Here is a 14,007-nt window from a genome sequence, read left to right on the forward strand (position 1 = left end):
CGGGGGGACTCCCTGGAGCATCCTGCAGCCCCTGGGACAGCCTTGCTCTGTGTGACTGGCAGAACGTGCTGCTTTTTGGCTCCCTTTGCTCTGGCCCAGGATTGGGGAACTCATCTCCAATCCTCCCTCTTCTTGCCTGATTCCCACATAGCTCCCTGGCTGTCACCACCCTGTTGTCCCCTCCTGCCCAGAGACACCCTGTGACACCACTACTTTCAGTCTTTATTGGTATAAAAGCCTTCAACCTTAGTTATATCAAAAATGGGAAGCCTGTTTTCACAGCAGGTGGCTCAAAATGGTCACATAAGGGTGATAAATTAATGGCTGCAGTAAAAAGGTTCCCAGGAAATTCCCTTTCAGTAACTCCAAGGAATGACTTGAGAGATAAAAGCCCTGTGGGGAAGCCAGGCCTGGCTTGGTTCTGCCAAAGCCCCTGGTGACATTTCCCTGTGTGATGTCCCCAGCCTGGGCAGTGCTCCAGGTTATGGTCTCCACAGAGCTGTGCTCCTCGTGCCCGGGATTCCAGGAGCTCCTTGCCATGACCCCAGCAGGGAAGGGGCAGGAGGAGCAGGACACATTCAGGACGTCAGGAGAGAAGGCAGCGGCTCGCAGGGCGCAGGAGAGTCTGGACCAGCGTGGGGCTGGCATCCAAATCAGAGCTGGCATCCAAACCAGAGCTGGCATTGTCCCCGCTCCTGGTTTCCTTGGGAAGCCCTGGCTGGCGGCTCTCCCCGGGACAGCCACGAGGCTGCAGAGCCCAGTAAGGCACGTCAAGGATCTGTAAACACTGGTGTCCCCCCGGGGGAGGGTCCGGCCAGCAATTCAAGTAAGGGTGGAAGTGAGACCGTGGCTGCCCAGCCGTGTCACCCGCCCGGCTGTGCCACTCCTCGGCGTCCTTGGTCACCTCCTGGCTGGTGGCGGTTTCAGGGCCACCTTTGGGGGGACGCCTCTCTGAAAGGCCGAGGGGGGTGCCGGTGGGAGGGGCGGCCCCGACAGCCCCTCGTCGTGGCACAGCACCCTGCCCTTCAGCGCCGGGAGAGGTTTGCTGGGCGGCTTCGGCTTCACCTGTTGGGAGGAGACACTCGAGTCCCTCACCTGGGCACCGAGGGGACCCGGAGGAGGACGGGAGGCAGAGAAAGGGCCCCCCAAGCCGCCAGCCTGGGCCAGCCCGGGGGGTGGTTACCTGCAGGGGCCATCGCGGCGAGGCAGGAGGTGTCACCTGGAGGGCAGGTGCCGGTGGCTGCGGAGCCAGCGCGGGGCTGGGGGAGTGGCCCAGCCTCAGCGTCCGGGCTCCCCGTGGGGCCACCGTGCTGCTGACCAGGCTGGGCTGGCCGATGTCGTGGCGGGACAGCTGGCGGCGGGACCCCTTTGTGCGCCCACCCTCCTGGAACAGCGGGTTGGCGAGGCCGGTGGCGGTGCCGCTGGAGCTGCTGCGGGGCACAGGGTCGGGGTGGCTGCGGGGCTGCGCCACGTCGGGCTCAGCCTGTGCGGCCGGGGCTCAGCCCCGAGCGGGCCGGAAGAGGAGGGAATTACCCTTTCTGGGAGCTCCTGGCTCGGAGGAGCACCACGCCGATGGCCAGCAGGGTGCCGGCCAGCGCCAGCACGGCCAGCACGACCGCCAGGACCACGCTGCTGCTCCCTGTGGGCACCGGGGCGCTTGGAGTCGGGACACGCCGTGGGGATGGAGCAGCACCCGCCGGCACCGCGGCAGGGCTGGCCCCGTCCCCGGCTCCCTCCTGGGGACACGCACCGGGCACGGCGAGCCCGCTCCTACCTGTGGCGATCCCCGAAATCTCCTGCTCGCAGTAGGGCGCTGCCCAGCCAGGGTCGCAGTGGCATTCCCGCCTGTGGTTGCACACCTGGGGTGAAGGAGGAGAGCGTCAGGGTGATGGACATGCTGGAGGCTCCGAGGCTGAGCTCTGGGAGAGGGCGATCGCCCCGCGTACCCCGTGGTTGTTGCACTTGGCCGAGCAGTTCTTGTCGCCGTAGACCAGCAGGTTCTGGCAGCGCCCGGCGTAGCAGACCTGGGGGCAGGCAGGGGGCTCGGAGGCTGTCCCGGAGCAGGCTGGGGACCTCTGAGTTTCCCTGGGTCCGCCACCCACCCCCCTTCGCCTTGGCACGGCGGCCAGAGCGCTCACCATCTCCTCCCCGCACTTGGCCCCGGTGGGCACCAGCCGGAGCTCCGCGGACACCTCGCCAATGACCGCCTTGCAATTGAAGCGGCCGAAGGAGTAGTGGCCGAAGGAGAAGTAGCCGCTGCCGAGGATGGGTTTCGAGTTGTCGCTCAGGCACAGCAGCGTCCCGCACTTCACGTCCCTGCGGGACACGCAGCCCTGAGCACCGGCGGCGCGGGGGTCGGGCGGGCAGGGACACCCCCCGCGCCCCCCGGTCCTCACTTGGGGCTGCAGGGCTGCTTCCCGTGCTCGGTGAGGCAGTGCAGGTGGAGGTGATGCTCGCTGTTGTGCTTAAAGCAGACATCGGGAGCCACCTGGGCCTCTGCGGGACACATGGAAAGGGTCACACGGACACGCAGCAAGCTGGCGGCGCTGGCACAGCGGGACACGCTTCAGGATCAGCAGCAGCGCCCCAGCTCGGGATGCAGGAGGGAACCACAGTCGGGCGATGTCCCGGCCCGAGGGGCTGCGGGCACATCCTCCGACACTTGGGGTGAGGAGGGGGGGCCTCTACCTGCACCCCAGAGAGCGCGGCACTGCTCGCCGTGCGAGGGGCAGCCCCCGTTGTAGCAGTATCCGTTGCCATTCTGGCAGGAGACGCCGTTCTCCTGGAACACATCCTCCGGGCACTCGGCGCTGAGGCCGCTGCAGTGCTCGGGCAGGTCGCAGTCGTTCTTGCTGGCGCGGCAGAGCACACCTGCAGCCTTCACCTGCACGGAGAAGGGGAACTCAGCGCTGCCTGGGTGCTCTCATGTCTCCTGAGCTACTCAGGCACCGCACACAGCTGTACCCCAGACTGGAAAACGTCTCCCAGCATCCCATGGATCCAGACACTCTGATCCAAAGATATTTGCTACTGACTGAGCTGCTGCACAGCAGAGAGACACTCCCAGGCCTCATGGTTAAGTCCCTCCTTTGCCTTTAGTCTGGGCTTGCCCAAGTTTCTTCCTCCATCCTTGTCTCTTCACATCAAGGCGTATCTTACGCCTCCTGTTGGAAACAATGCAGGAGCTCTCCCTTGGACAAGTGGAGCAGAAGAGGCTGGTTGGTTCCCTGGGTCAGGAATGGGCCATGGTGATCTCTTACTGAATATTGCCCAGTCCTTCAACTCCCTTCACCCTGCCCCTGACCTACCAGAGTCAGAACACCTGGGATGCCACAACAGAGGGTCCTTCACCTTCCCAGCCACTTCCCACCCCAGATGCTGACTGTCCATGTGAGAGCAGCCAGTGGAAAGCAGGATTCCCAACCAAACCATTAGGTGCCTGGCTCTGGGCAGGCTGCTGCTGAGGCTCTGTGGTGGGCTATGGACACACCTCACCTGTGCTGGGAAGCACTGCCAGAGCTTGGGGCAGGAGTGTGCACCCACCAGCTCCCTTCCCTGCTGAGCTGGTCCCCCATGGGCAGCAGTACCTTGCAGTCCTGGCAGCATTCCCCCTGGGCACACTCGGCTCCCTCTCTCAGCTGGCACGTGGTGGCATTGCAGCAGCGGTCCGAGCACTCCTGCAAGACAGAGATGGACTGAAAACCTCCCGTGAGACTCCCAGAAGACCCTTCTTTCCCTTCTAGGGGACCAGGTTGCCATGTCATTGGATGCCAACAGCAGTGTAGCCACCATGGGCTGAAGGCCAGGGCAAAACCACAACATCATTCCAGGTGGGAACAATTCCTGCTCCCTCTTTGCCCCCATCACCAACACCAAACCAAAGGACCAGAAGGGATTTTTCCGAGGATGAGACCTGACCTGGGCCTCCTGGCACATCTCCAGGAAGGAGAAAACAGAAGGATCTCTGTCCTCTCTGATTTAGGGGAGCATTCCTTCAGGTCCCAGCACAGGGCTGTGACCAGGGATATCCCCCAGAGGCATCACCCGGCTGTTTGTCTCAAATCCTTCCCATGACAGGTATGAGGAACAGCTGCGAGCAGCCCTTGAAAAGACAACATGCCATGATGTCCCCTCCTGGGCCATCTCTTTGAAATAAATGTAGGGGGAACATCCAGCTTTCCTAGGCTAAAATCCCAGCCTACATACAGGGGGGCACAGAGCCTGCTTAGTGAATATCCCCCACAAGTTATTTTTCAGCAGAAGCATCAGGAACACAAGGAAGATGAGCCTTGCAAAGCAAGGAAAGAGTCTGATGGACAGGTCTCAGGTCCCTGCCACCCAGCTTCCTTCCCAGCTTCCTGGGGGGCACCCCTACCTCTGGTGTGCCACAGTCACACTGCTCTCCCCGCTCCACAAACAGGTTCCCGCACACGGGCCCCCCGTACAGCTCGTCTGCCCGGGGGGCGTTCAGCAGGCAGCTGGTCCGAGGGTCCCCGAGGAACTGCCACATGTCCTGCTCGCTGCAGCGGCTGAAGAGCTTGGGGTAAACCAGGCTGGAAAGGCACAAACCAGGTGGTCGTGAGCAGAGATTGGCGCCCACCAGCCCAAGGGGAAGCTGGAGGGCCTTCAGGAGGCTCAGAGGCAACTACAGTGGAGTGGAGCGGAGTGGAGTGGACTGGAGTGGACTGGAGTGGGGTGGGATGGAATGGAGGGGAGTGGAATGGTGTGGAGTGGAGTGAAATGGAATGGTGCGGAGTGGGGTGGAGTGGAATGGGGAGTGGAGTGGAGTGGAGCAGAGCGGAGTGGAGTGGAGTGGAGTGGAGTGGAGTGGAGTGGAGTGGAGTGGAGTGGGGTGGGATGGAATGGAGTGGAGTGGAATGGTGTGGAGTGGAGTGAAATGGAATGGTGTGGAGTGGGGTGGGATGGAATGGTGTGGAGTTGAGTTGAGTTGAGTGGAGTGGAGTGGAGTGGAGTGGAGTAGAGCGGAGTGGTGTGGAGTGGTGTGGGGCGGAGTGGGGTGGAGTGGAGTGGAGTGGAGACCTGACCCATCTCACGGGTTTCACCCCACTGGGACAGTGCCAAGGACACCTCGACGTTCCCGTCTCTCCTTCACTCACCCAACACTCCCTGCCATGACACACCCTCCGTCAGCTTTGGAGACAGGGCAGTGGCAGCCGGGAACTTCTTCATCGTGGGACATGCCCAGGTTGTGTCCCATCTCGTGAGCCATGGTGGATGCGGCACCGATGGGATTCGTGCTGTGATCCTGTGGGACAAGGAGAGCAGTGTGGCTCAAATGCTGTCATGGTTTCTCTATGGCATCTCAATGGCACCCACCAGGGCTTGGTGCCGGGTCCCTCACACTGTGATGCTCAGGTAAGGGAAGACAAAAGCTGGACGTGGTCTCACGGCCTCTGAAGAACCCCAGGCTGGGCTGTCAGGGCTGTCAGTGAGCTCTGACAAAGCAGCTGCTCCCAAACAATCATTTTTGGAGGGCCTGGACTGCCACAGGTCCCACAGCTGTCCACTCCTGCTCCCACAGATCTGGGGAGGGAGGAGGAGCACAGCCAGGACAGCTGCAAACCAAGTCCTAACCACCTGACAGGCAATGGGAGAAGCCCTGTGTCCACAGAGCTGCTGTGGGAGGCTCTGCAGGTATATCAGAGCCATCCACAGGTACCCAGCTGGGTGTCCACAGCCCTGACACTTCTCTGGGGGTCAGTCACTCAAGGTTTGGAGATGCCAGGGACCAAATCCAGCCCTAAGGCTGCAAGAGGGGGAAAGCTGGAAAAGTGGAGGGAAGAGTGGCTCTGGAAAACACAATGCAGGAAGGGCAGTTTGTGGGGCTTCTGTTGCCCTTCCCATTGGGACCCACCTGGCTGACAGCACCCGAGTCCCTGGTGCACATCACCATCTTCTTGGCCAGTCCAACAGTTTTGCCGTGGAAGTCGATGCCCCTGTGGGATTGAGATGCCAAGGTGGCCACATGCCCTGGGGGGTAGCAGGGCTCGGAGGGCAGCGAGGTGGTGGCCCCTGTCCTCACGTGATCAGCTGAGCATTGTCGTGTGGCTTCTTGCGCAGCAGCTCCGACTCCCGCCAGTGCAGGAAGTTGTCCAGGGTCACCTCTGGTTTGGGGCTGACTATGATTTTGTCCTTGTGGTTCCACACCTCCAGGCCAATCAAGGCCACCCGCAGGCGGAGAGGCTGGTAGAGCTGGGGTGGGAGACAGCCCAGAGAGAGCGTTTGGATTTGAGCTGCAGCAGTGGGGGAAGGTCCAACGTCCCGCAGGGAACCACAGCCAAGCCCAGAAACCCCCTCACTGCACAATATCAGTTCCACGTCCCTCAGGGAACCACAGCCAAGCCCAGGAACCCCCTCACTGCACAATATCAGTTCCACGTCCCTCAGGGAACCACAGTCAAGCCCAGGAACCCCCTCACTGCACAGTATCAGTTCCACGTCCCTCAGGGAACCACAGTCAAGCCCAGGAACCCCCTCACTGCACAGTATCAGTTCCACGTCCCTCAGGGAACCACAGTCAAGCCCAGGAACCCCCTCACTGCACAATATCAGCTGGTCCCACATCCCCAGGGAACCACAGCCAAGCCCAGAAACCCCCTCACTGCATAGTATCAGCTCTGGCACCCTCAATAAATACCACAAGGGGTGAACATGTAGGCAGGGTTTGCACGGGACCTCTGGGTTCCCTCTTGACTGGTGAAGGCTGGGATGCTGCTCCCACGCTGCCAGCCAACAAGGGAGGCAAGCAGGAACCCCACCATGGCCCAACACATCCCTCTCCTTGGTAGCACCCACTACACCCTGAGAGTGGCCATGGGATGTGCTCCCAAAGGTTACAGGACAAAATTTCGCTCCCTTCCCTTATGGACAGAGCTGAACCTGTCGTCATGTCCACCCTGCACATCCCCCTGGCCAAGGGATGTGGTCACCCTGCAGCAGCTCACTCATGGGACTGAGAGCAGCTGCAGCTCCACCACACACCCACGCCAGCCTCTGCTCTGCCACCTCTGTCCACGCTGGCACTGTGGGATGTGTGTGGGAGCTGGGACAGCAGGCCCAGAGCCCTGGGCTCACCTTGTCCACGTGGTTCACGATCTCCTTCATGCGGTTCTGCACGGTGCGCAAGTCCTTGTGCTTCCTGAACTGTGGGAAGGACACAGGTGGATTTCCAGGCTGGCTTTGAGCTCCTCGCTGCAGAGGATGACAGTGAACCCACAGAGCCAGCTCGGCCCCACCCCATTTACCTCCTCATTATCTGCCACCAGGACCAGCTCCACATAGCGGGGACTTTTGTGTATCGGCCTTGATTTCTGCGAGGAAAGAGGAAAGTGGTGTTCAGCTTGCAGCTTGCCCAGCCAGGCAGTTGACCTTGCCATGGGATATGTTGGATCCTGGGGTATTTTCCAAGGCTAGCAGGTCTCCTTGCTCGGCAATCTGATGTTGCTTTGCTGGGTGTTTCAGACATCTTCCAGCTTATGTGCTGGAAAACCCAAGCCTGCCACTGGGACAAGGCACAAGACAGGCTCTGCAGACATCACACAGCTCCTGCTCCTGCTGATGGCACAGGATCCAAGGACCTCTTCCCATCAGGAGCCACCTGTGTTTGGGTGTCCAACCAACAACACAGAGGAGCATCTCCAAAGGCATGGAACCCCCACTGGACTCCACAGGACCCAAATTCCTGCAAACTCAGCTTCAGGAAGGAGGAAAAAGGCAACCCCTCACCCAGCGGTAGAGCTTCATGGCTGCAGGAATTTTTGGCTCCCGGTCGTACTGCAGGATGTCCCCGGACTCGCGGCAGGTGCGGCGCTTGCCCCGCAGGTGAGCGGCTCGGTACACCGCGTGCCGGCCCGACACAGCCTCCTCCAGCGGCTCCAGCAGGAACAGGGTCTCATTTACCCGGAAAAACCCACTGCAGGGAGAGACAGGGAGGGCCTCAGGTTGGGGAGATATCCAACAGGACGCAGGCAGCCCCTACACACAGCCCTGCCAAGTGCCTGCGAGCTGTGCCCCATCCCTGGGAGCGTTCCAAGCCAGGTTGGCTGGGGATTGAAGCAGCCTGGGCTACTGGAAGGTGTCCCTGCCCATGGTAGGGTGGGTGGAATTACATGATCTTTAAGGCCTTTTCCAACCCAAACCATTCTGGGATTTGATGATTCTATGAAAACACAGCTGCCAAACTGGCTGATGGGCTGGGAGGGGGCAAACTGTGGCACAGCACCCATGGCTGGTAGCACAGGGAGTATCTGGTACTTCGGGCAGCAGGAATGTCCCGGGGTGCAGGGGCTGAACTGTTCACGATGGATCAGGGATAAGCTGTGCCTTGCTGCCCAGGGAGGGCACTCCTGCCTGGAGCTCCTGTGCTGCTCAGGTCTCCAGTCTCACCCCATGGCCGTGAGTCAGCCCCCAAAGCTCCATGTGCCCTTCCTGCTGGGCACCAAGCCAGGGTCAGCACCTCCAGCAGGAAAAGGGATGTCTTCTCCTCTTCCGCCAGGGAAGGTTGAGCTCTCCCTCCATCAGCACCGCTCTGGCTGTGCTCAGCCACACCAGCTCACCATGGCTATGTGCCAAGGCCGGGCTGGGGGCTGTCCTGCAGCCTGGGGCAGTGCCCTGGGGCCAGGGGTCCTACCTGAGCCCATGGCAGGTGCTGATGCTCGCTGCTGAGCCGGTGTGGCCCCGCACGTGGCCCTGGTAGAAGCAGTGATCCTGCCACCGGGAGAGAGCAGAGGTGTAGGGGGTTTGCACCAGCTGTGGGCAGGATGAGCCCCCACAGGAGTGGGAAAGCTGCTTTCCCTGAACCAGCCTGTACCTGAGTGTCTGGCTTCTCCGTGATCTCCGTGCCGTTGGCAGAGTAGTGTGTCTCAGTGTAGTGTTGCCCCAGCAGTGCCCTGCAGGATGGAGAAGGGGTGTCAGCAGTGACTCTGCTTTTGGGGACAGGATAGAAAGCTTTGGGGTGAGCTTGGTGGGACCATGACCTCTCTGCATGGGTTTGGCAGTGAGGGAAAATTTGCCCTGGGCTGAGGCTCAGGTCACTGGTGCAGTGACACCAGAGCTGAAAGAATGGATGTTCATGGCAAGGCTGGGATGAAAGCACCCCCTCCAGCCTACCTGCTGTGCCCACCTACACTCACCTGTTCTTCTCCAGCCACAGGAGGTACTCCCTGCCTTCGGCATGGACGCTGTAGAGCACACGGTCTGGGTAGATGCTCTGCATGGAACAGAATGTCATCAGAGACCCCCCACCACCAGGAGCAAGAGCTACACAGGAGAGGCCCCTTGGCCCCCACGGGGTGTGCATGTGCCCTGCTGAGGGCAGCTGTGGGACTGGGAGCCTGGCTGCTCACCCTGCAGGCATCCAGCAAAGACACAGGAAATCAGAGGAGAAGGAAGAAAGCATGTGGGCAACAGTGCAAATCCCCAGCACATCCTGAGATGAAGAACAGGTCACCCGCAAAGAGATGGAGTCAGCAAAGCCTGATTTCCCGTGTCTGACACATGGCTGCAGCTGGCCATGCCAGGGGCTGAGGTTTCCTACTCATCAGTCATAGAGCTCCTTTTTTGGGGGCTGAGTTCAGCTCTTACTCACCAGTTGAACCACAAAAGACCCCTATGGATCTTATCAGGAGTGACTTCCTCCTCTCTGACTAATTTAACATGCCACAGTTACAGAGCAACCTTCCCCTGGTTCTCCTCACCCTCTGAGAGCAGATTTGCAAATCACTGTGACCCAGATCCCCACGTGCAGGTGGAAGGGACCACAAGGCATCTCAGGCCCAACCTCCTGTCACTGTGGCTGGGACAGGGTGGCTGTGGCTCAGCCAGCTGAGCCCTCAGCCCTCAGAATGAAGATGTTTCTACAGAAAAATATTTCCCTCTGGGATACCTAATGATCTCCACCTGCAGGGGCTGGGACACAGACCTCCAGAGGTCCTGTCCCTCGGGGTCCCTGGGAGAGACTGAGTCCCTTACATAGCGTCTCATGTCAGGCTTGACACCAGGGACCTTCTCAGCCCCCTTGAGACCTCTCCTGAGGGCACATCTACCTCTCCTGAGGGCATATCCACCTCTCCTGTGAATGCACATCCACCTCTCCTGAGGACACATGCACCTCTCCTGTGAATGCACATCCACCTCTCCTGAGGACTCATCCACCTCTCCTGTGAGTACACATTCACCTCTCCTGAGGGCACATCCACCTTTCCGGAGGGCACATCCTCAGCTCTTACAGCATCCAAGTGTGGAGAGCCGAGCCAAAGGCAAAGCCAGCTTTTCCCACGGGGCCAGCATTCCTCAGGGATGAGGTGTGCTGCCTCTCCCCGGGAGGATGACAGCACCCGCCGTCATCCTGTGGCTCAGCACTCCCAGGGGGATGATGTGCATCCTGCAAGGAGCTGCGGCTGACTCAGCGCCAGTGGCGCCAGGTGAGAGGGTTTGCCTGTCATTCAGCTGCCCTCGATTCTACCTGGTCTGCATTCCCAACCCTGCGGTGTGCCAGTGCACTCCCAGGTCCCTGGAAAATTCTTCTCTTATGAACAGCGTCTCCCCCTGATGTGGCCACGTCTGCCAACAAAGAGAGCCTTTGTTATTGTTGGCAAAGCCAGGGCCAGAAGAGGTCTTAAGGAATGGTAGGAAAGCACTTGGAAGGGGGTGGTGGGTCAGGGACCGTCTCTTGGAGACAACCGCAGGGCAAGTTTAAAGCAAAAAGCTCTGATAAAGCTGCTCTGAATCACCCCCTTCCTCATTAGCATGGGCTGTGCAAGGGCTCCAGATGGGAAGGCTTTGGGAGCAGCCCTGCGAGCCCCGTGTCATGCTGAGCCAGCACAGCAGAGCCACGGCCACGTGCACAGAGAGGAGGGATCTCTTCCAGCTGCCCTCAGCAAGAGACCCAGAGACCTTTCAGGGGATGGGGACAGGATGTCCCGTCCACCCCAGCATGGGGTGTTTCTTCCCTGGGTGGGAAGGGGCAATGGGCCTTGCAGTAGGGACAGGGGCCACTTTTTCAGGTTTCTTTCCATTAAGAACTCAGGTTTGCCACATGTGCCCCTGCTGAGAAGCTCGTGGGAAGGCTGCTATCCAGGGGATCCTGCTCTGCAGGACCCAGGTGTCCACCCTGTCTGCAGGGATGAACATTTGAATTGAATCAAAACCAGAGCTAGTGTACTTCAACCCTCACCTGGGCAGGTGCTCTGATGGACCAAACCCACCTGTCCTGTCTGCTCCGAACCAGGAATCAGCTCCTGGCCCAGCCAGATATGACTACAGGAGGAGCAGGCACAGAGAGCACCCACCTTCACATCAAAGAGGGGCTTGGTGGTGGTCAAACCATGCTGAGAACCTCTTCCCTACCCAGGTTACCAGGAGGACAAACTCCACTTTTCTCCAAGAGGAGGAAAGCGGCTTGGAAGGCAGGAGACCTCATTCCCTCAACACAGCAGGTCTGGGAGCTCCAAGGACCACCCAAGCCAAGTCCACATGCAGGGGCCACTGAGCAGACAGCCCCATGGCAGTCCCAAAGCACACAGCTCAAGGCAGATGTCTTCTCCAGAGGGATCCCGAGCTGGGCGAGCTCCCTTTTCCGGGGGGATCGGTGCAGAGCCGCCCGGCGCGCCCGGCACAGATGGCGTCTCTAAATAGCCTGGGGAATGTTTATCTCGTGGACAAGTTTAGGTTTCTAGAGCATGGAAAACAGATGCTTTCGGGGAGTGTTTTTGAAGCTGGTTTATCAGGAAGGGTCTGAATCACAGAGGAACGTGCTGTATGGCACTAGGGAATACATGTCCCCAGCTCGTCCGTCCCTTCAGGCGCTAAAATCAGCGCTTTTCATGTCTAGAAAATGAATAAAAAAAATTGGCTCAATTTCCCTTTAAGGCAACGAGGAAAGTATCTTTGAGGTCAAGCCCATCATCCTACAGACGTCAACACCAAGCACTCCAAACTCCTGACTCAAACCCCATTCCTTCCCCCAAATTGCCAGGTTTCCCAAGAAAAACAGCACTGGCTTGCTTTCATGTGGATTTCTGTGACTTTCTGATTCTTATTTCTCTCTCCCAAAGGACAGAAAACCCCCAACTTCAGCAAACACAGCAAGAAAAGTGCTTACAGCTCCACCAGGCTTTGCAAACCCTTCCTTGAGGAAAGACCAAATGTCACAAGATCACTGCAAGGCTGCAAGGGGTGACACTGCTGGGTCACATCTCTGAAGAAAGTGCTGGAGAAAGCTGCCCCCACTCTCCAAGAGTCCACCCTGCTCTCTGCAGGTCCTTGTTGGACCCAAACCAGCCCGGAAAAGCTGGTCTGATCGATGCTACTCACTGGAGGGGCAGAGAGGTCCCTCTTTCCCCGAGGCACCGGCACCTCACGTGGTGTCACCGTCTCATACTTCTCAACATGGGCAAGTGTGTCCTCCAGCCTGGCAGTGGCACCTGGGAAAAGCCAAAGGGCTTTGAGCTGCATGCCCAGGAACAACCGAGTCACAGAATATCCAGAGCTGGAAGGGATCTACAGGAATCATCCACCACAACTCCTGGTCCTGCACAGACATCCCAAAAATCCCACCCTGTCCCATTGTCCAAACCCTCCTGGAGCTCTGGCAGCCTTGGGACTGTGCCCACTGCACTGGGGAGCCTGGTCAGTGCCCTCTCTGGGGGAAGACCCTTTCCCTGAGATCCCACCTGACCCTGCCCTGGCACAGCTCCAGCTGTTCCCTTGAGTCTGAAGCCTGGGGGCAATGGAAGTGGCCAAAATGAAGGCACAGGGAAGAGCCCAAATAGCAAGTCCCGAAGTGCCTGCTGAGAGCACAACTCCCTGACGGGTCCAGGGATGTGCCAAGCGACCCCACACCCAGCCCGGCGCCCACAGACAGCTCAGCATCACCTGGGGGAGGGCAAGTCCCTTTGGGGCTGGAAACCCTCCCTGAGCCCCCGGTGCGCCAATACAGAGGGAGGTTTTCCAGCTCCCCATCGTGATGCCACCGCGTGTGACTCGGCGTCTGGCGGCTGTGGGGGCTGTTTGGGAGAGCGGCTGGTGCCTGGATGGCTCAGCCCCCTCCCAGCCTCTCCTTGGATGCCGGAACGGAGAATTTCTGCCGTAAACTCTTCGCCTTCCCCGCGAGCTCCCAACCCTCGGGCTCGGACGCTGCTCGGGCTGGGGGTGCCCACGGCGCTCGCCCGCGGGTGGGAACCAGACGCCCCCTCACCGGCTGAGTCACGGGTGACCCCCAGCTCGCCACGGGCCGCCGGTGGCGAACCCCCCTCGGCTCCTCGAGGTGCATCACGGACCGGCGGGGCCGGGGGGCACCGGGTGTGTCCCCGTGCGGGCGGGCCTGGCCCCGAGAGCCCCTTACCCATCATCCCTCCCCTCGGGGCGGTAAGAACAGCGGTGCCCTGCCGAGACCTCTCCCCTCCGAGAGCCACCCCGCGCGTCCCCTTCGTTCTCGCGGGGGAAAGCATCCCCATCCGCCGGTACCTCCATCCCGGTACCTCCACCCCGCTGCCTCCATCCCGGTACCTCCATCTCGCTGCCTCCATCCCGCTGCCTCCAGCCCTGCCCCTCGCCGAGGATCCCACCGGTACCCGGCTCCTGCCGCACGCTTCCAAAAACTCCCCGCCCGCCCCGTCCCGTGGCTGCCACCTCCCCGGCAGACCCCCCGCTCACCTCGGGCCGGCGGCAGCAGCAGCGCCGGCAGCATCACCATCAGCGGCAGCGGCAGGAGGAGCGGCGGGGCCATGGCTCGGAGGTCCCGCCGTGCCCCCGCTCGCCGCGCCGCCGGCAGCCCCCGCCCGTCGTGACTCACCGACACCCGCGGACGGGACGGGGCGGGGCGGCGGGACGGGCCGCCCACGGCGGGGGGGACCGGGGGCTGACCACGGGACATCACCGGGGGCCGTGGGGTCTTGGACAGGGGCCACGGAGCATCGCGGGGCGTGGTGTGGGGCATCACAGGGGTCCGGGGAGCACGGCGGGCTGTCCACGGGGAATCGGGGGAAT

General features: G+C 60.6%; 1 protein-coding gene across 1 annotated transcript; it reads right to left on the reverse strand.

Moving 5' to 3' along the window:
• Nucleotides 1-814: 814 nt before the first annotated feature.
• ADAM8 (ADAM metallopeptidase domain 8) lies at nucleotides 815-13,832 on the reverse strand. Its single transcript, XM_071563632.1, has 21 exons — nucleotides 13,675-13,832; nucleotides 12,334-12,443; nucleotides 9,153-9,229; nucleotides 8,831-8,909; nucleotides 8,651-8,727; nucleotides 7,747-7,933; nucleotides 7,266-7,331; nucleotides 7,096-7,164; nucleotides 6,044-6,213; nucleotides 5,876-5,957; nucleotides 5,118-5,266; nucleotides 4,376-4,553; nucleotides 3,588-3,677; nucleotides 2,689-2,884; nucleotides 2,397-2,496; nucleotides 2,139-2,316; nucleotides 1,947-2,024; nucleotides 1,775-1,859; nucleotides 1,534-1,639; nucleotides 1,184-1,430; nucleotides 815-1,065 (listed from the first exon to the last, which is right to left on the reverse strand). The coding sequence occupies exons 1-21, from the start codon at nucleotides 13,745-13,747 to the stop codon at nucleotides 901-903; spliced, it is 2,562 nt and encodes an 853-aa protein (XP_071419733.1). The 5' UTR covers nucleotides 13,748-13,832; the 3' UTR covers nucleotides 815-900.
• Nucleotides 13,833-14,007: the final 175 nt, after the last annotated feature.

This window comes from Pithys albifrons, chromosome 9 (genome assembly GCF_047495875.1).
Source record: "Pithys albifrons albifrons isolate INPA30051 chromosome 9, PitAlb_v1, whole genome shotgun sequence".
NCBI classification, from domain to species: domain Eukaryota; kingdom Metazoa; phylum Chordata; class Aves; order Passeriformes; family Thamnophilidae; genus Pithys; species Pithys albifrons.